Genomic DNA, 21,202 nt, shown 5'->3' on the forward strand with positions numbered 1-21,202 from the left:
CTTTGGTGACCTTCAGAGATACACTTTCTAAAAAGCCTGGTTAGAAGAAGCCAGAGGAGGTCCATGAACATGAACTCTATGTGAATGAGAAATAAACATGCAGGCCACAGACCTGCAACATAACCCAAAGGGTCACTGCCCTTATCCAGAACAGAAGCACTGGTTAGTAAGACAGGCTCTGTCTATTTCTACGTTCAAAAGAAGCTAAAGTCAAATCCTCCTCTCAGGAGTTTGCCTTTAGTCAAACTCTGTATAAAACTATCAATGAATAAATGAATGAAGGTGGTATTGGGGGACTGAAATTATCCTTGCTACCATTCGTTCTACCACTTGAGGCATGTCCGATTCTTCAAAGCTTTAGCATTTATTGGAAATCTACTCTCTTAGCCGAGAAGAGAACAAATCCTTCTGAATAGAAAAGTCCTTTTGTTACAAAATGCATTTATTTCCAGCCAGATAAAATTCTCCAATTGCATATATGGTTACACGTGGTAAGGTCTGTCTTTTCTCTAGCCCTGTTTACAAGAGATCCATTCCTAACTATTGAAGTGTATATCAAACAAACTTCTTTGTCTCTGAAAACATAAATAAACTATGAATGGCTAAGCTACACAACTGGTCCTGGACAGGTATGGCGTGCGATTCTTCACCAATGAGCTGGGAACAATATAGACAAGATCAGACTCCACAGGTCAGCAGGTGGGCATGCACCATAATCTCTCCTGCTGGCTGTGCTGCTGAGGTGGTGATTCTTCTGTGAAAAGGAGAGGATGTGCAGACAAAGAAGGATGTCAAATGCAATGTGGAGAGGCATTTCACAGAATGCAAACACCGTTCAGGTAAATAAATGAGTGAAACCCAGAGTAACTGAAAGCATCACGAAGGCACCTCTAACTGCAGATGTTACTGGGTGTGATGACACATTATGGATGCTCCATGGATGCTCAATAAATACCTACTTAATGAAAGTAAAGAAGAATATGCTGTGATAACTGTCTTGATGCCCCACCCTGGGCTTTAAGTTGGGAGATTGTTTTTCAGTGTCAAGGTTTTGTTGTTGTTGTTTCTTCAGTATACATGGTTTGATTTGGAATACCATTCGTTTTCTTTGAAAGACCTTTAAATTCTTCATTAGTATCAAGAATCTTGTTGCAGACTGTGGCATGGTTCATTGGCTTAAAGAAGAGCATGGAATGGTCCACAGAAAGTCCTGATTGTCCCTTGAAGTAAAAAGCCTATTTGGCTCAGAATGTCTAGGACCAACAGCTTTGTTCTTCATATGTTCTATTCTTTTGGCTCATGTTAATAGCTCACATCTAACACAGCCATGGAAACTCATAGGTTGTGTGGTACATGTCTTCATAAATTCTTACATCAGGATCAACTACTTCCAGTACCATGGGTTCCTTGAAACTTGAAATCGTTGATCTCTTGATATCCTATCTTTCGCAGAGTTGTGAACACTTGCTCCTGGAAGGTAACGTTGGTGTTGTTCTAAGGCGGACACTTGAGGAGTCCACACAATGGAAATTCCTAGAATGTCTCAATTCCCTTCTGATTCTCTCCTTCCTCATAGGCTATGGTTGCAATTCCGGAGACACATAGGAAAAGTTTCTAAACTCATCCTGGTTAATCATAGGAAGATGTCCCTCAGCAATTGGAGTTAACACTGGCTCTTCTTTTATAAAGTCAGGGTCAAAATTACTGACATCTTCCCGAGATTTCTGTGAAGAAAAGGAAACAGGGGTCAGATTCTAAGCACTTGAGGCTTACTCATCTTGACTGGGTCTCGGGCCATTCCAGCAACTTTCAGAGAACTGCTCTGTCACTTGTCTGATAGCCTTATTTACAGTGATGATCCTTATAATTAAACAGTGCCTTATAGTAATTCCATTGTATTGTGTATTATTATGACATTTGGTAACCACTGATTCACTCATCCTATAAAAATCTTGCCAAGCAGGCCGGCTTTAGACTGGGAAGCTAAAGAATTAATTTGGTCACCCAAACTGGCCGGATTGCTCGCCCTTTATTCTCCATTTCACCAAGAGGCCACTTGGCAATCACCAAGTGAGGGACATGGGAGCTTAGATTTGTCAACCGGTTAAGTTCACACTTGCTTCACCTGTGCTCTGACACAGATCTACATATGTGAAGAGCTCTTCTTGAAAGACTCCTGAACTTAGAGGAAAATGACATGTTAATCCATTCACCAGCCTGATGCAACCAGACTGGACTGGCCTCTAATCAGGCCCATGAGTTGCAACCTCTGAAAGCCAAGTTATCTCCCATCCCAGAGGAGCCGGCAGGGGTTTGCCCATTGAAGGAAATGGCTTTATCTCTGGCTGCTTGGTGTTCAAAGTCTAGCAAAGCCTAGGAGGTTGGTACAGATTAAGCCAGCTGTTTGGAAAAGTTGTTCATTGTACATCTGAAGAGATTGTTTCCACTGGTGTTAGACTTCTCAAGTCCTCTTACCTGGTTCACCCATGCTTTTCTTCTACCTTTGGACCATTCTTCTTTCCTGAAACCCTTGGTTTATTGCTAGCCTTAGTTCCCTGCCTTCCTGCTATGCTTCTCTTGACCTACAGATGAACAAGAGCTCAGCTCTCAGACCCTGAGCCAGACTGCTCTGAGCAGTGCCACCCGTCTGGCCTGTATGGGCTTGGAGAGGTACCCCTTGGTGTTTCGCCAAAAAGTCTTGGCATGTTTGCATTGGAGCTCTGCATTGTAGCATTATGAAAGACTGAGATTCTTCAAGAAGAGCAGCCAGGCTCAGTGCAGGAACATTTCCCACACTCTCTACTTTCTTGGGACTTGTGAAAAGCACAAATGGTGTCCTCAGGATCATGAGGAAATTGGCTGGGAATAATGACATCGATTAGCCGGCTATTTGGGGGAAATCTGGAACATTCCAGGCATTCTCAGGAGATTTAAATTCAAGTAAAGGGAAGATGGAGCCAGCCAAGGCAAGAGAGGAAAACTTTGTGAAAAGTAACCTGGGAGCTGGGCACTGGTGGCTCACACTTTTAATCCTAGCTACTAAGGAGGCTAGGATCTGAGGATCACGGTTCTAAGCTGGCCTGGGCAGAATAGTCCCCATGAGACTCTTACCTCCAATTAACCAATCAAAAACCAGAAGCAGAGCTGTGGGTCAAAGTGGTAGAGTGTTAGCCTTCAGCAAAAGAGCTCAGGGACAGAGACCAGGCCCTGAGTTCAAGCTCCACAATCAACCAAAAAAAAAAAAAAAAAAAAAAACCCAAAAAAGTAAGCTGGGCACACAGAGAGATGTTATCTCAAGGAGCAAAGAACCCAGCTTCTTCCTGGGTAAGGCTATCCTGTATCAGATGACCTTCCAATCATTCTACAAGGGCCATCAGCTTCCCAGTGGCCTTTGGTCATCTGATGAAAGAGAGAGTCTACTTGAATGGTCTTGACACTTACGATTCTGGGTCGGAAAGGTGGTTCTACTTGGCGATGGTTCAGTTGGGTCCAGTCAATTTCCTTAAAGAAAGGATGTCTCAAGATAGCCTGTTCACCTCCCTGAGTGAGGCTGCCCAGACGCATGGTGGGGTTCTTGGTCATGAACTGAGAGAAAGCAAGAGAGAGTGTCAATCATTCATTCATATACAATGGCAGTGGGACAAGATGGAGGGCATCAGCTGTGGCAGAAGAGCCTGCGGGAGGTGTTCTGGCGATCTTGCTTAACTAGTTGGATTTTCCATCCAGGGTAGCTCAGCCCCTATGAATCATGCCTTACAGGTGCGATTGCTTGAGTGGATGTATTGCCTTCCCTACTTCCATTTCAGGTCACTAAAATGAAAGCTGAAGGGTCCAATTTTTTTTTGTCTGTAAACACCGTGGAGTTGTCTTTCCTCTTTAAAGAAAAGAAGCTCTTTATGAAATAGTGTGCCTTTCTCCAACACTGCAGTCGTGGACAGAGAGCTTCTTATGAATGGGGCTACATTTAGGAACAGCTGTGCCTTTTTTTTTTTTTGAGAGAGAGAGACTTGTCCAGCTGGCTAGGATTCCCTCTCTCTCACAAGACCACACAGAGAAGAGTGAGCCATTGTTTTTGAGTACCTATGTGAAGCCACAGACAGGGGAAAAAGCTGAAAAGTTCTGTGTTCTGGCTCTAGGAAAAGCAAAGCTGGTCACTTCTTTCTGCAGCAAAGATCTCACAGTTGTGCATGAAAACTTTTATTTTCTCCAAGATGCCCCTCTTTTATTTTGAAGTAGATTTACTAAATGAGAATTTGTTGCTGCATAAAACTAAAATAATAAGTAATACTACACATTCAAGCAATGTTGGCATATAAATGCTGTCTTCCTCTCCTTCAGGGAATTCCTTGGTGTTCAGCTCCTATGAAGATATTTTGAGCATACTCTATTTTTCCAAAATGGCCTTTTTTTTCCAACCACTTTCCTACCAGAGATACAAATAGAAAAATTCACTTTTCATGGCCAGAATATAGGTTTTATTTCAAATATGCTATAATGAATTTAATTCTCACTTCAAAAAAAAATGCTGTGGATAAAAAGGTTGTTTTATTAATTTTTTAAATTTAAATCATTATCTTTAAACAGACTTATTGACAACTAATGATAGGCATCCTTTCCCAAATTTAATTTACAAGCACAAAATTAATGCTGTTGTTATAGAAATTTCTCTGGAGAGGAATGTACAGAGTGGATAGAATGAAAATCTTGACGGTGCAGACATAACAAGGTAGTATCTGGACCTGTTGCCAACCAGGTCCCAAGCTGTGAAGCCTCCAGAGTTGGTTAAAATGAAATTAATATATTGAGGGAGGAGGCTGAAACACCTCCTAAGCAATCATCAATCTCACAAGATAAATTTGTGAACTGCTAAAGAAGTGTCAATAAAAAAATGAAAGCTGGATGGATGCTGGTAGCTCATGTTAGTCAGGAATCCTTGGCTACACAGGAGGCTGAGTAAAGTTTGAAGTCAGTTTAGAAAGAAAAGTCCATGAGACTCTTATCTACAGTTAACCACCAAAAAGTCAAAAGCAGATGTATGTCTCCTGTGTTGAGTGACAGCGTTGAGCTTAAAAGATACAGGATAGTATTCAGGCCCTGAGTTCAAGACCCAGTACTGATACATCCACATGAAAGACAGACAGACAGACAGACAGACAGACAGATAGATAGACAGATAGATAGATAGGCAGACACAGACAGAGAGAGAGGAAGGAAGGAAGGAAGGAAGGAAGGAAGGAAGGAAGGAAGGAAGGAAGGAAGAAAGAAAGAAAGAAAGAAAGAAAGAAAGAAAGAAAGAAAGAAAGAAAGAAAGAAAGAAAGAAAGAAAGAAAAAATACTGCTGGTCTTTAATGCTTGCTTCTTCTCTAAATGATAAGACTTAAAGGCTTCAGGCATTGCTGAACTAGAGATGGAACCCAAAATAAAATAAGCCTCCACATCTACACAGCAGTTTCCTTTGCACACATACTATGCTCTGAGTTGAGCGACATCTCTTATAAATCACACTGTTACTTACATTTCTACTGCTTGGGATCTCCCTGGATAAACTTTCATACAAGACAAAAGGAGAAAATGCTTACAAAACAGAAATAAGTAGATTTTTTTCCATGGGAGAGTCAGCAGAATATAACTCTCTGATGCATGAGCAGTTATGATTCTAATACAGATGAGAATAGTGGAAGGAAAAAAAAAACCCAAACATTGCTGTATTTGTTTGCTCCCCATTACCCTCCCCCAAACAGATAAAGTTACAAATGAGACAAAAAGGTACAGAAATCCCAAAACAGCAACAAAGGAGAAAAAACCCAACCCCAAACCAAAACAAAGCAAAATAAGAAAAAAAACCTGTTGTGTCAATTTGTTGGAGTTCATTTCAATAAACGTCATTGAGCCTTTGTGATTCTCTCTTAAGAATATCCTCTCTGTGTGAGACCAAAGTGTCATTTTTTGTCATTTACCATCCATTACTCACTAGACACTATGTTGAAGCTAAACTATCCAACTTATGGGAGAGGGGGGTCAGGAGGAAAAACCTGGGAGAAAACAAGGGAAAGGGTGATACTGTTCCAGAAGAAACATACTCATTCCCTGACTTATATAATTGTAACCACTCTGTACATCACCTTTATAATATAAATAAATAAATTTATTTTTAAAAAATACAATGAATATTCTACAAAACTAAGAAGACTGAGGGAAGGGGTGAACCAAGGAGGAATGCAGGGGAATGTTGAGAGGAGAGACACTGATCAAGACATAGTGAATTCATAAACTGCTTTGTTAAATGAAAACTCCTATGTACAACTACCTAAAGATAATAATACAAAGTATAAAAAACAAACAAAAACAAAGTCTGAAGACAGGGATGAAAGAACAGTCACAGATGGCTTGTGGGAAATTCTCTGTCCTGCCAATGGTACGAGTAGAAGACATCTTGTGAATGGTTGGGTACAACTTGTTCTTCTGGGCAAGAGGAACAGCGCAGGACTCTATATGCCAGTGTGGCAAAAGCCCTGTTGTCAGAGAGATTTTGCTCATTCTTTCCTGTCCTGGCAGTGAATCTAAGCATCCATGGGGCATGTGACAGAGGCATTGCCCAAGGACAAGCTGACAATATTCTAGTGGTTCCTCCTCTGAACACCATATCCTTGAAATTGTGGGCAGAGGCTAACCCTTTTACTAATCTGATATTATCTCCTGGGGGTTTTGGTCACCCTTTGGTTAACAAGGTAGTTTTGTTTTGATTTTTTAATATATTGGCATAGGCTCTTTAGATATAGTCATCATCCACATTTTAAAAAATCCATTTGCTCCATTTATAAAGGTTTACATGGCAACTAGTGAATGCAAGACAATACGCTAGTCTTCAGGGGGAATGTACAGATGACAAATGACAATGTCCCTCCATCAAGGTGCAAATCAAGAGAAAAGGGAAAAGGCAAGTGAACATGACCCAGCTGGGTTAAATGGAGACACTTAGTGCTTTGGAAGCTTTGATGAGGAATGAGCAAACAGCACTGGGCTGGCAGAGAGAAGGTAAGAGACAGCCTGATGGAAGATGTGGCATTTGCAGCTGATGAAGATGCACAGAATCTGTGTGTCCGTGAAGGAAGAAGACAATCAAGCCTGAGTATACAGCCAGTGTGCACAGATGCGTCCAAGCACCCAAGGTGTCAGCACAGGTAGTCGGGCACAGGTGCATACTGGGAAGGCCGAGGACCATGGCAGGTATTTAGATCCATCAAAAGCATATGAGGAATAAATCCTGCATGGAGATGCAGGCATTGATGGTGGGTGATACAAGGACAGCAATGTGCAAGTTCAGAGACTCAAGACAACCTCTAGTTAACAGGAAGGAAGAATTGGAAGTAAGTTCTAGAAGGCTTGTACAAGTCCACCCCCCTGGGGCTAGAGTGGAGGAGGAGACTGAAGATCCCAGTGTCCTCCAGGCTGTCTGATGGAGCAGTAGTATTTGGTAACCAAAACAAGGAACAAAAGAGTAGCAACAGGTTATTATCTGCAGTGCTAGTATTAACAGTATTAGTAGGATTTTTGTCAGGGAAACTGAGACCCAAACAACTAACCCTTATAACCCCTTTTTGTTTTGGGGTTCAAACTTTTAAGGTCTTTGTGCTCTTGTTCAGCTGGGTTGCTAGATTGGCACTGTACCATGTGAACCATAGTCTACGGCCTAACTTTTTGTTAGTTATCTTGACAATGGAGACTTTCAGACTTTTCTGCCTAGGTTGGCCTTGAACAGCATCTCTCTGGCTCTCGGTCCTTTGAATAGCTAGGATTATGGTCATGAGCCACTAGCACTCAATTTTTTATGATTTTTGAGATCGTAAAAGTTGTCAGAATAAAAGTGGAGTCATTTGTGTTAAACCCTATCAACCACAAAGTCAGGAGGTTGCAAAAGAAGGTAGCTTATGCACATGTGCTTGATGATAAATACAAACAATCACGAATACTCTGCCAAAACCACATCATTAAACAAAGACCACCTACAATTCAGCACAGAAAATACTTGTGCAAGGCTTCTGCCTAGCAATGGCCCAACTTTGGACTAAGGCCCCTTTGTTACTGATCTCACAGCCAAATGTGTGTGTGTGTGTGTCTGTCCATGTGTGCACGCGTGCATGCACCAGTCCTGGTGCTTAAACTCAAGGCCTGGGTAGTATCCTTGAGCTTTTGTGCTCAAAGCTAGTGCTCTACCACTTTGAGCCACAGCTCCACTTCTAGCTTTTTGGTGGTTAATCTGGAGATAAGAATCTCATGGACTTTCTTACTTGGGCTGGCTCGAACCATGATCCTCAGATCTTTGCCTCCTGAATGACTATGATTGCAGACATGAGCTACCAGTTCCCAGCCCCAACGATTATTTTAACCAAATTTATACAATCCTCTTGTCTGGCCTTTAAAAACTCCCTCTTGCCTCAACCTCCTCGAATATGTCCATAGTTTACTTTGGTTCCACATGACCAGTGAAGTGTCAATTCCTAAGAGAGTTCACTAATATTTGGAGACTCTGTTACTTAAAGTTGCTCAGCTCTGCCCTTGGGGTACGCAGGCACCCACAGGGAGATGGTTCACCATTTACATGTGGGGTACAGATCAGGGCTGGAGAGCCGACTTTCAGAGATAATGATATTTGTAGGGAGAGGGCTGAAAGGCAGGCAGGCAAGGTCATAGGGAGGTGGTGGGGAGTATAAACAGAACTTAAACCAGTTCCAAGCCTCAGATAAATTGTATTAAGTCCACATGGGGTGTCTAAAAAATAATTTTAATTACTTATCAAATATTTAAAAGGTAGGAAATACAAGTCAGGCATTCCAACTTCTCTGGGAAAACAGTGTATTCTAGAACACTGGGTTGTGTTCCTCCTTCATAGAAGTAGCCTGGGGTGGCTCAGGGGTGTCCATGAGCCCTGCTGTCACATCTCCTGCCACTCCATGTTGTATCACAGCTGGCTGGCACACCTTTCTCACTTTTATGCTTCTAACCATTGGCATAGAGAGAAGAAAGCCAAAGTGGCAGCAGATGGGGCTCATAAAGAAGATAAAGGATGAATACCAAGGAGCAGGAATCATTGAGGGGTGCTAAGAGAATAGACTTTTGGGGGACGTGACTAGTTGCCACCATGAATCTCTGAGTTAAGGAAATGGCCTGAAATGGGTCACAGCACACCTGGGGCAGGTATGGAGAGCTGCAGGCTGAGTCAGTCACAGGACTCCCGGATCTCCCCCACCCTGCTGCTGGAGGGGGCAGGGGTAACAGCATCATGCTTTTGCAGAAAATGTTCTCAACTGCTTATGTCCATAACGGGACCCAGATGCCAGCCAAGTTCATGATGCTGTTTAGAGCAATTCTGTTCATCCTTGTCTAAGGCTGCTCACCTTCAACTGGCTTCCTCACCTCAACTGGCCTTTTCCCTGACTGTGGTCCAAACCAGAAAGTCAGCCCCAAGGAAAACATGACTACAGGAAGGATTCTGTACACGTTTACTGAAGGAAGCAGAACGGTTCCTAGGTCCACAAAAGCACTTAGGAGAGAGTGGGTAAAAGGCCCAGAGTCAAAAGTCAGACTCCACCTCAAATGGAAGTCTCACCCTGGAGGGCAGGATAGTGTGTCCCCACAGGAGAACTTGTTCTCAAGGGCTCACTTTTTTGTTTTCTTTGTGCTGGTATGGGCTAGAATTCAGGGACTGGGTGCTTTTTCACTTACGGCAGGCTTGAGCCATAGTTCCACTTCTGCTTCTTTGGTGGTTGGTTGGAGATAAGAGTCTCATGGACTTTCCATCCCAGGCTGACTTTGAACCCCATCCTCAGATCTCCGCCTCCTGAGTAGCTAGGGTTACAGGTGTGAGCTACTGGCACCCACTCTCATAGGCTCATTTTGCATTCTCCTTCCTCTACAGGCCTCATGAAAATGGAATTGAAGGTGAGGCTCCTAAAGGAAACAGAGACCCACCTGGCCCAGAAAAGGGGCTGCTCAGCATCCTGGACCACAAAGAAGCTATGACCTCAGGAAAGGGATGGAGCCAAGCTCCCTCCGGAAGGCAATTTAAAAGTGAAGAGTTGGGCTGGGAAGGTGGCTCAGTGGTAGAGTGCTTGCCTTGCATGCATGAGGCCCTGGGTTCGATTCCCAAGCACCACATAAGCAAAAAGAAAAAAGCCGGAAGTGGCGCTATGGCTCAAGTGGTAGAGCGCTAGCTTTGAGCTGAAGAGCTGAGGGGCAGTGCCCAGGCCCAGAGTTCAGGCCCCATGACCGGACCCAAAAAAAAAAAAAAGTGAAGAGTACAGATGTAGGCTGGGCTTGTTTCAACCTGTCCTCAAACAATTCCTCTAAACCATGAGTAAATGCTCAAAGTGTATGGTGGTCTACCCTCATATGGAAAGCATAGGCTAACTGGTCAGGGTCCCCTATTCTACTCCTTGTGCTTATATACCAGCTCCAACACTGAGGGGCTATGTGGCATTGGGGCACCTTCTTAACTTCTCTGAGCCTCAGAACCTCAGCTATAAAATAAAGATTTTTCTTGTACTTAATAGGCCATAGTGAGTCCATGAGAAAATTAACGTAACACGCCCAGCACAAAAAAAGCCCTCAAGAAATGGTACTGCTAATCGTATCTTGAAAATCACATGTAGGTCCATCTTGTTCTACCTCAGAGCTTTGAGAGAAGAGACTAAAATCTGAGGTTAGCCTTTACCCCTGAGGCTCATCTGGCCATCCCTGTTGCTCTATCTTGTAGCCAAGAAAAGACAAAACAAGATCTGCATGCTCTTAGTCTCAGACCCAACTAGAGAACAGCTGGAATGGCCTTTAGAAAATGACCTCCTGGGGCTGGGAATGTGGCCTAGTGGTAGTGTGCTTGCCTAGCATTCATGAAGCCCTGGGTTCAATTCCTCAGTACCACATAAACAGAAAACACCAGAAGTGGTGCTTTGGCTCAAGTGGTAGAGTACTAGCCTTGAGCAAAAAGCTCAAGGACAGTGCCCAGGCTCTGAGTTTAAGCCCCAAGACAAAACAAAACATGACTTCCTGACAGTAATCATTCCTAAAACAATCTTAAAATAAAACAAAGAACACGGGCTGGGAAGATGGCTCAGTGGTAGAGTGCTTGCCTTGCATGCCTGAGGCCCTGGGTTCGATTCCTCAGCACCACATAAGCAAAAAGAAAAAAGCCGGAGGTGGCGCTGTGGCTCAAGTGGTAGAGCGCTAGCCTTGAGCTGAAGAGCTGAGGGACAGTGCCCAGGCCCAGAGTTCAGACCCCACGACCAGACCCCAAAAAAACAAAACAAAACAAAACAAAGAACACACAGGCTCTGTCCATCTGTGTTACCAAGAGAAGGGAGACAGATCTAGGTGCTGTGGCTCACACCTGTAATCCTAGCTACTCAGGAGGCTGAGATGGGAGGATCAAGGTTCCAAGTCAGCTGGGGTAGGAAAGTCCCTGAGACTCTTATCTCTAATTAACTACCATAAAACTAGAAGTAGAGATGTGGCTCAAGTGGTAGAACACCAGCCTTGAGCAAAAATGCTAAGGATAGCACCTAGGCCTTGAGTTCAATCCCTAGGATTGGCACAGGTACAAGCACACACACTCACACATACAAAAGGGAGACAGACACAACAGAGCACTTCCTTGTCAATCCTGTCAGGTACAGGGCTCTGCTACAACACGGGACACTTGGGTTTTGAGTTGTTAGATGTTCCAGATGATAGAGTTTAAACTCACCGGGAGTAATTGTAGGTCTGGAGATAACAGGATCCAAATGTACTTTGAAACTCATTAAAATGTAAGCAGTGGTGAAAATAATTTTTTTTCCTTTTCAGGGACGAATTATATAAATAGAACAATTAGTCTTATAACATTTTCTTCCAGGAGTCAGAAAACACTGAAGTTTCTACCTCATAGTGAGATTTAGCTGTTGGCTACACAGAATGACCTTCTTCTTTCCTTCCTTTTCAGATGTTAGACAAAAGGCAGATAGAGTTAGCAGCTCACACTGCCAAGCCAGAAGGAAAGGAAACTAAGCCACAGGACATTCTGTCAGTATTCCAGGGAGGCCTCCCAAATGGGAAGGGGGCATTTTTACGGCTGTAAAGAGGACCCTAGGGAGGAAGGCAGAGAAATAGGTCAAGTCATAGAATGGAGCCTGTGTCCCTGGCATGATGGTCAAACATCCCATGGTGCATGGCCAAGCCTGCCAAGGCCTCTCAGGGGCTAACAAAATGGACCCATGTGCATGCTACAGTAGGGGTAGGTGTGTGTGTGTGTGTGTGTGTGTGTGTGTGTGTGTGTGTGTGTGTGTGTGTGTGTGTGTGTGTGTGTGTGTGCGCGCGCGCGCACGCACATGCATGCATGCATACACACACACACACACACACACACACACGCAGACCTGGGAAGGGCCTGTACCAGCAGCAAGCATCCTCCAACTGAGAGAGGTGGTCACAGACAGGAAGAGGCTGGGCTGGAAGGTACTGGATAGGGCAGCACAGGGAAGGACAGACAGTGGGGCCTAGGCCTGGGCCTGGTGTTCATAAGCGCTTCTCCATGGGAGAAGGTAGAACAGACTATACCTGAGATGAGGCTTAAGGCAGTTTACTGGGTGGGATGGGGCTTGACAGACTGGAAGGGATGCCTGAAGTACTTTGGGAACAGCTCTGGAGAAACAATCTACATTTTTCCTAAGTTCAAACTTTTTTTTTCTTTCTTTTTTAAATGTGGAGAATGGTGGTTAGAACTCAGTGCTTTGAGCTTGCTAGGCTGACAGGATACCACCACGCTACACCTCCAGCACTGGTTTTTGGTTCATTTTTTAAGGTAAGAGTCTCACTTCCTGCCTGGGTGCACACCTGAGCTGTGATTATTAGGCTTTCTGGCATTGCTGGGATTACAGGCACATGGTATTGCATCCAGTTTCCCTTTTATGGAGACAACTTTGGGACTTTTCTGCCCAGGTTTGCCTGGCACTACAATTCTTCCAAACTCAGCCTCTCGTGTAGCTTGGGATGACAGGTGTGCTCAGCTATGGGTTGAGAAGGGTCTCAAGCTTCTCTGCCCAAGCCGGTCTTGGAACAGGATCCACCTGTTTTCAACCTCCCCAACAGCTGGGATTATAGGTCCTTATCCAGAATGGTGTTGCTATGGAATGCTGGACAGCCAAGCCAAATTAGACCTGAATGGCATGTACTACAAATTTCATATCGGTGGCACTGGATCAGTCACTCTGACCAGGTATCTAGACTGGCTTGGGAAGGGGCAGCTGTAGGAGTGGAGAAAAGAAGGGTACAGGTTGCATTAATATTGTTGCATAAATAGTACCACTTACATTTTTATTATATATGTATTCCATCTGGCATTGACTTAAGTTAGTTTCAGATTAGGTCTATGTAATTCTCAGAGCAATTCTGATTATTCTTCTCATTTTGAAGATTAGGAAATCAAGGAAGAACCCCATCTGCACCCAGAACAGGTGCTAAGAGGAGTGGGAAAAAGGTGATGGCTTGGGAAGAGCCTGGAAGTCTTTCCATCTGATCATTTGATTTTTATTTCCAATGACAGAGGGTCTTTCCATTGGAGATGATGGAAGGATACTGCTAATATTTACAAATGCCTGAAGAACTGTCAGATAGAAGAAGCACAAGGCAGCTATAGATGGGAGAAATAAATTTAGAAAGGAAATGAAAAAGGAGGCATATATAAGTAAGTGATCATATGGGAAAAAAAAGACTTTCTCTTTTTTGTGCTGATCCTTGGCTTGAAATCAGGGCCTGGGCTAGTGCTCTGCAACTTGAGCCACAGCTCCAATTCCAGGTTTTTGGTGATTAACTAGGGATAAGAGTCTTACAAACTTTTCTGCCCCAGGGGCTGGGAAGGTGGCTCAGTGGTGGAGCACCTGCCTTGCATGCCTGAGGCCCTGGGTTCGATTCCTCAGCACCACATAAGCAAAAAGAAAGAAAGCCAGAAGTGGCGCTGTGGCTCAAGTGGTAGAGCGCTAGCCTTGAGCTGAAGAGCTGAGGGACAGTGGTCAGGCCCAGAGTTCAGGCCCCACAACTGGACCCCCCCCCAAAAAAACAACAACAACAACAACAAAAACAAACTTTTCTGCCTCAGCTAGCTTCAAACTGCAATCCTCAGATCTTAGTCTCCTAAACAGCTAGGATTATAGGCATGAGTCACTGATGCTTGGTAGAAAAAAAATCATTTAAAAATGTTTTTTAAAAAAATTACTCAATGCCTTTCCTGAATAGAACATGACTTTTTCTGGAAATGTTTGGAGCAGAACCTAACTGGCCTGTCTGACAGCAGGTGTTTTCCACAGACATCATGAGCCTTGTCTCAGGCTTCCTCTCTGCTCTTCTTGCTTTTGTCATTAAAACTCTGGGAGGAACTGACACTCTGAAGTTGGCAGCAGCTGCCTCAGCAACAGTTACCATGTACTCTTGGGGGTGAGAAGTAGGCTTTTTCTGTATAAAAATAAAATGAAATACAACTTGCTCCAGCTGATCTTGCTGGACTAGGTACCAAAGAAGTAAGCAAGTGAGTGAGTATCTTTGAAAACACCCGTGGGCCAATGCCTTACCAGGCAGGTGATAATCAACCTACATATATCAAAAGAATTTAATCTCTAGAGATTAAAACCCAGCACAAAAAGTGCCCTGTGCTCTTGCGGTTCCCACAATGGGTCAGAAGAGTGGATGGTTGTTGGTATTTTCCAACCTGATGATGACTGGAACCCAGCCACTTCTGGACATAAACTCAGTTCCTTTTTGAATGCTGCCAATATGCTGTCTCTCCTGTGTTTTGTAAACGTTACTGCTTTTCCGGAATCCTGAGCCACTCCAGTACATTTGACAGTGCTGGTTAAAACAGGTAAAGGACAATGGCAGCTCAAAGATGGAAGCCCAGCCCATATACCCAGGCCAACCTGGTCCCTTTGTTAGCCAATGTAGTGTTAGTCCTGGAACCTGGTCCAGGCAGCTTTGTTAAAGGAACAGGAAGTTCCTGCTGTTGTTATTCCTCTCCCCTTGTCCAAGCCATACAAATGACTTCTATCCTGCGTTACCCACCAAGTACTGCTATTAAAAAGGATTGCAAGAGAAGGTATTTTCAGAGGCACACTATACTATATCCTCTATTATTATTATTCCTCCTCCTCCTCCTCCTCCTTCTCTTCTTCTTCTTGCCTGAGACTCAGTGTCTGACACTTTCACTTATTGGCTAGTGCTCTTCCAATTGAGGCAAACCCCTCTATTTCTTCTTGATGAAAAGAAAGTTAGCAGCCTTCTTTATTCTAGGTACACATCTCTGACATCCAAACGGAGCCTAATGACCAACAGCTAGGAAAAATTACGGATCTTTGATAGTTGACAAGGAAAGAGCCGGTGCAGGGGTGGGTGGGTGGGGAGGGGGGAGAATGTATTATTTTGTCTACAAGAGTTTATTCTAATATATAAAAGTTCTTCTGTGGGATCAGTGCTGGTGATTTATCTCTCTAATTCTAGCTACTCAGGAGGCTGAGATCTGAGGATCAAGGTTTGAAGCCAGCCCAGGCAGGACAGTCCATGAGACTTTTATCTCCAACTAACCACCAGAAAACAGGAAGTGATGCTGTGGCTCAAGGTGGAAGCGCACTAGCCTTTAACAAAAGAGCTTAGGGACAGTGACCAGGCCCTGAGTTCAAGCCCTATGACAAAACAAAACAAACAAAAAATCTTCTGGAGAGCAGAGGAAGGGATGACATTGTCCAAAAAGAAATGTACTCATTACCTGACTTCTGAAATGGTAACCCCTCTGGTACATCACCTTTATAATAACCATTTAAAAATATTTAATAAAAAAGCTCTTCTAACCCATAGATATTGGTTAGCAGATCTCCACAAAAAGAAAGTTTCTGATTATTTTATAAAAACCTTTGACCTACCTATAGCTTCTACCTAGACAGCTGGAGATGACTATTAAAGAAACCTGTGGTGTGAGACTCATTAAAAAGTAAAAGAAAAAAAGAAAAGAAAAGAAACTTGTCATACTGCTGCCTGAAAGTAAAATGTCAGGACCTCTATTCTTAGGAAACTTATAATCTAGTAAAAAAGGAAGAAGAGAATGATAACTTTGATCATACAAATGTATGATTAAAATAAAACCCACCCAAGTCAAGGTATCTGGAAAGGTCACTGTGCTTCTGTTCTGCCAATAGCAGTCTTGACATGAAAGTCAATGGTTCACTTGTGAAACGTGTTAAACCCACTAGAAGCTTCAATGAGATGCTGTGTATACCCCATTTCCTCCTGTGCCAATGCTAGTCCTGGCAAAGGACTGCCAGGCTTCATGTTAACCATCCCTCTTCTTATTAAAGGGTCTTCTGATAACTTTCTTTCGGACTTTCCTGTAACAGTATTTGGCAAAGCAGCTCTAATGATCTGGAGACGAGTGTTCTGCAGTACTTGGGTACCATTTTTGTCCTCCTGCTCCTCAGCCTCCTCCTGGCTATCTCCTTTCTGTCCACTCCCTTGAGCCTTCCAACCTCTATCAAGAGGGAAGTGGGAGAGAGAAAGGAGAGCTCCCCACCACCCAAGTGCAGCTCACTCACAGCACAGGAGGATCCCAGAATTAACTGTGGTTTCTATCTTTGGGCACAGAGGTAAGCTGAGCTCTTGCAGACAATGCCCAGATGATGAAATCTGATGGTGTGATGACAGATAAACCCACAAGTGTACACACACACACTTTAATTTCTGTAAAGCTCAGGAACAAAAGCACTTTACAAGTCCCTGGGTCAGTGCCAAGTTTACAATTTGTCCGGAAAGGAGGGAGGTGACTCAGGAGAGTGCAGCAAGCTCCTTTCAGCACTTAGCTCAGTGGCTGCCTTTGTGAGTTTCCGGACAAAGGTGTTGACTATACCTGAGTCAGCTCACAGGCTCTGGACTCCTCACAGGTGCTGACTCAGCATCACCTTCCTGAGCTCTGAGACTCGCACTGACCTCCCCAAACCTTCCTTTCTGAAGCTAAATAAATGGGCAAAACTCAGACAAACCTCAGGAGCTTGATGCAAACACATTTCATTTGTGTCACGGTTATCAACATTTTGGCATAAGTTAATGTCAGTCTAGGAAACCTGGTAACATGGGAACAATAGGAAACTTGTATTTACTTCAAGAGCAATCAAAGAAATAGTAAAACAAGACAAATCCTTTTGAGGTCAACAATCTGGAAAGCTTTTGTCTATTCTTTTCACACCAATCTGTGTACCTTTGAATATCTTTTATTGGGGTTCTCTTCTGAAGGTATTGACAGTTTTAATCATTTATTTTCTGAGAAGGGGTATTTGAAGCATGCCCCGTGAGTTTTTATTTCATCGATTTATTTGTGGTGTTAGTACTTACTGAGGCTTGAGCTTGGGGCCTGGGTGCTGCTCCTTAGCTTTTATACTCAAGGCTGGTATTCTACCACTTGAACCACCGTACCTCCATTTCTTGCTTCTTTAATGGCTGCCTGAATATAAGAATCTCTTGGACTTTCCTGCCCAGCCTGATTTTGAACCTTGATCCTCAGATCTTATCCTCTTGAGTCATGAGACACCAGCACCCAGCTCTTTTTCTGTGAGTTTTGAGATACATTCAAAGTACAGATGAGAAGAACAAATTGCAAGAAAAAAAATAGTTTTCCCATTGGTTATTTGTAGGGTTCATTGGTTAGTGATTTGGAGATTTATTTTCAAGTACGAAAAACTCTGTCTTCCAACTATCTGGGCATCTGCTGGTTCGGTGTCCCATGGGACGTCCTCCCACAAGTCAGCCCTTCATCCTCTACTCATGTCTGTGTGCAACTTGTGCAAAGAGCTCAAATGGAGTGGCAGGGTAGAGAGGGCAGCAGGAAAAGGTGGTGGCAGGAAAACAATGCTGGATCAAGGAGTCAGAAGAGCCTCTCCTGCCTCACTGTTTCCAGGACGCTGTAAATGATACTCCCTTCCCTGCCCTCAATTCAAGAGATACATCCACCACTATCTATCCTCAGGGCTGTGTTGCGATCTTTAATACTTATAACTCTACGGCATAGTGTATAAGTGGAATATAAGGAGTTTCCATTGGTCTGAAGCATGAATAATAATAACACCTTTAGAAAAAAAAAAGGGGGGAATTATAAAAGATTTTTCCTTTCCAAGGGAAAAATTAAGTCCTGCAAAAAAAAAAAAAAAAAAAAGAACAACTAATAAAGAACCACTGCAAGAATGATTCTGGCCACTATGTGTGTGTATTAATAAAGTCGTAAGGGAATGTCAGAAAGGCAAGATGGCACAGAACTCTGAGGTGATGGGAGAGGGATTGGGAGCCCTGCTGGGCAGACAGGCATCCCACACAGTCACAAGCACAGCAGCGTGGGATGGAATGTACTCAGCAAGACTTCCTCTTCTGTTCTCTGTTCTACTTGTTAGCAATGCTCATCAGGGTAACTGAGCTACTGGCTTGGGAGCGACCAGACTTCTTGAGAATGCATGGATACTCCTGAGGGACGCTGAAGAAAAGAATGTACCAAACTCATTGGTTCATTTTATCTACAGCAGAAAAAAAAAAAGATTAGTGATATCAGCTCTTGAACCTCAGATGCTTACTTGCTGGGATCCACAGGAGAGCCTTTTGGTGCTCATTTCATTTGCTCTTGCTGCAGAAGGTAGTATAAACAATTTCTAGGTCATGAATCCAGTGCATGAAGGCTGAGCTCACTTCTTCCTCACAGGCTAGAGGTGTTTCTTCGCCCTTACACACTGAGCTTGTACAAGATGCTCATTCATGTTGGTGCTTATGCTTTTCAGTTACATTTGCAAGCGACCAAGTAGAAAGGACAGGAACAGGGACTCTGAACCCAGCACTTTGCCTTGATATAACTGCCATGTGGATAGACTTGGTTTGCCTGCTCTTTTCTCCAACCTGGATTGTTTACAAAGAAATTTTAAAAAGCATTTCATCAACATGTGTTAGTCCACTCTTCCTGCCATCACAGAGTGATCTTTTAAATGTGGAAAATGATCTGATCACTCATGCTTGCTTGAAATGCTTCAAAGACTTGTCTTGGTACTTCGAGGTCCAAACTCCTTCCCACATCTGCCATGTCCTTCAGACCCTTGATGCTTCTTCATCCTTATATCTGGCATTCATCACTGGCCTACCCTTGGCTGTGACTCTTTAGCTACCCTACCACTGGGTGATTCAAAGGAGCTTCTCTCAGAACCGTTGCATGCTTTAAGCTTGACCAATTTCTCATCAGCCTTATCTCACCTTAAAAGTCAACTCAAAGGCCAAGCATTGGTGGCTCATGCCTATATCCTAGCTCCTCAGGAGGCTGAGATCTGAGACTGGGTGTTTGAAGCCAACCCCAAACAGAGAAATCTGAGAGTTTCCTATCTCCAATTAACCAGCAAAAGATGGAAGGGGAAGTGTAGCTCAAGTGGTAGGGCATCAGTCTTGAGAGAAAAAGCTAAGCAATAATATGAGATCCTGAGTTCCAGCCCCAGTACCAGTACACACACACACACACACACACACACACACACACACACACACACACACACACACACACACACACACACACAATGTCATCTCAGGATGGCCTCCTCTGAGTGTAGCTCAGCTTAGCTTAGCTCTGTTATGCTTGTGAAGAACCTGAGTTTCTTCTTTCTTTTTCTTCCTCTTTGTCCTCCTCCTTCCTTCTCCTTCACCTCCAACTCCTTATTCTTCCCTCTTCCCTTCTCTCTCCTTTCTCCTCCCTCCCACTCCCCATCTTTTCCTTCTGGCAACACTAAAGTTTGAACTCAGGGCCTTGTGCTTGCTAGTAAATACTCTGCCATTTGAGCCATACCTCTAGCAAAACTGACTCTTCTGAACTGCTTTCTCCTCTTGGCCCCAAAGAGTCTGTCAATTCCACAAGTCAGGGATCCTGTTCTGTTTTGCTCATCACCAGTGCCCAGCCCCTTGCACAGAAGCTGGATGGCTAATAAGTACATACACTGAATACACATATATCTCAGTATTCATTAGATGAACATATAGGCCAAAGCCTTTCTCTCTATTTATACCTAATATGTTTATGGTTTAGATTGAAAACTCCTGCACCAAAACCTCCCCCCCCCAAAAAAAAACCCCAACCAACTAACCAAATTTAAACCCAAACAAAACAATTCTCTCAAGAATAAAAATCTATCCCAGTCTTGTGTATAATTAAGCACTTAAGTATGATGGTGTTACTAGATTGTTCAGGGATAAGATGAGGATAATGACACCCCTCAGAATGTTGTGAAATTACTACTCATAATTTAACAATCCTTATAACATGCTCTTCTGCTGTACATCCCCTTTGACAATGCTTGCATGCATGCTGTCTAATCTGAAGTGGGACTGAAGCTGAACATCACCATTGCTTCATGGACTGAACACAAATGAAGCTCTCAACCCTGAGTCAGCTAGAATGTGCATATGGCATTTTAACATGTGGAGTCCCTCTGCCTCAGTGGACCCAAATGACAGTGATTTGGACAAAGTATTTCTTTTGGGGGGGGGTCCAGTCGTGGGGCCTGAACTCTGGGCCTGGGTGCTGTTCCTCAGCTCTTCAGCTCAAGGCTAGCACTCTACCACTTGAGCCACAGCGCCACTTCCGGCTTTTTTCTTTTTGCTTATGTGGTGCTGAGGAATCGAACCCAGGGCCTCATGCATGCAAGGCAAGCACTCTACCACTGAGCCACCTGCCCAGCCCTGGACAAAGCATTTTTTAAGGGTTCCTCACTCTGCAATCCTGTGTTTATGTCTCTAAGAGTTCCAGAGAATGAAGCACAAAAACACGTAACTATGGTCCAATCTTAACATGGAAGACTTTTCTATTGTGTGTAGGACTATGCACAATGCCATCAAAGTCACAAAATTCAAATCTATGCTGGTAAAGAAAGCAATGTCATTGTATCTGGCATGATACAACAAAATAAAAGCTGATTCAGAGTCCTCTGACCAAACCTCTCACACGAATTCATTCTCCAAGCCTTAGGGTGTTTTGGCCACGGGCCATTTGTTCCCACCTTGTTGGCATGATGGTTGTTGCTATAGGCAGAAGCTCCAGGCTGAACGGCACTGTATAACCACAGACTTCTTTTACTGGAAGCAAAACCAGCCAACATGTTTGAACGATCTGAAGTCATTCCTTCTGCTT

General features: G+C 43.6%; 1 protein-coding gene across 1 annotated transcript in view; it reads right to left on the reverse strand.

Annotated features, from left to right (window-relative positions):
• Positions 1-420: 420 nt before the first annotated feature.
• The window catches only part of Prkch (protein kinase C eta), a 233,546-nt gene continuing 212,764 nt past the window's right edge, over positions 421-21,202 (reverse strand). Inside the window, exons 13-14 of the mRNA XM_070032205.1 lie at positions 3,442-3,585; positions 421-1,724 (exon numbers count right to left, since the gene is read on the reverse strand). Of these exons, the coding sequence (XP_069888306.1) occupies positions 1,578-1,724; positions 3,442-3,585 (291 nt within the window). The 3' untranslated portion in view covers positions 421-1,577. The remainder of the gene's footprint in view (positions 1,725-3,441; positions 3,586-21,202) is intronic.

The sequence above is a fragment of the Dipodomys merriami genome, unplaced genomic scaffold (assembly GCF_024711535.1).
Source record: "Dipodomys merriami isolate MVZ:Mamm:240054 unplaced genomic scaffold, mDipMer1.0.p SCAF_1, whole genome shotgun sequence".
Classification (NCBI taxonomy): domain Eukaryota; kingdom Metazoa; phylum Chordata; class Mammalia; order Rodentia; family Heteromyidae; genus Dipodomys; species Dipodomys merriami.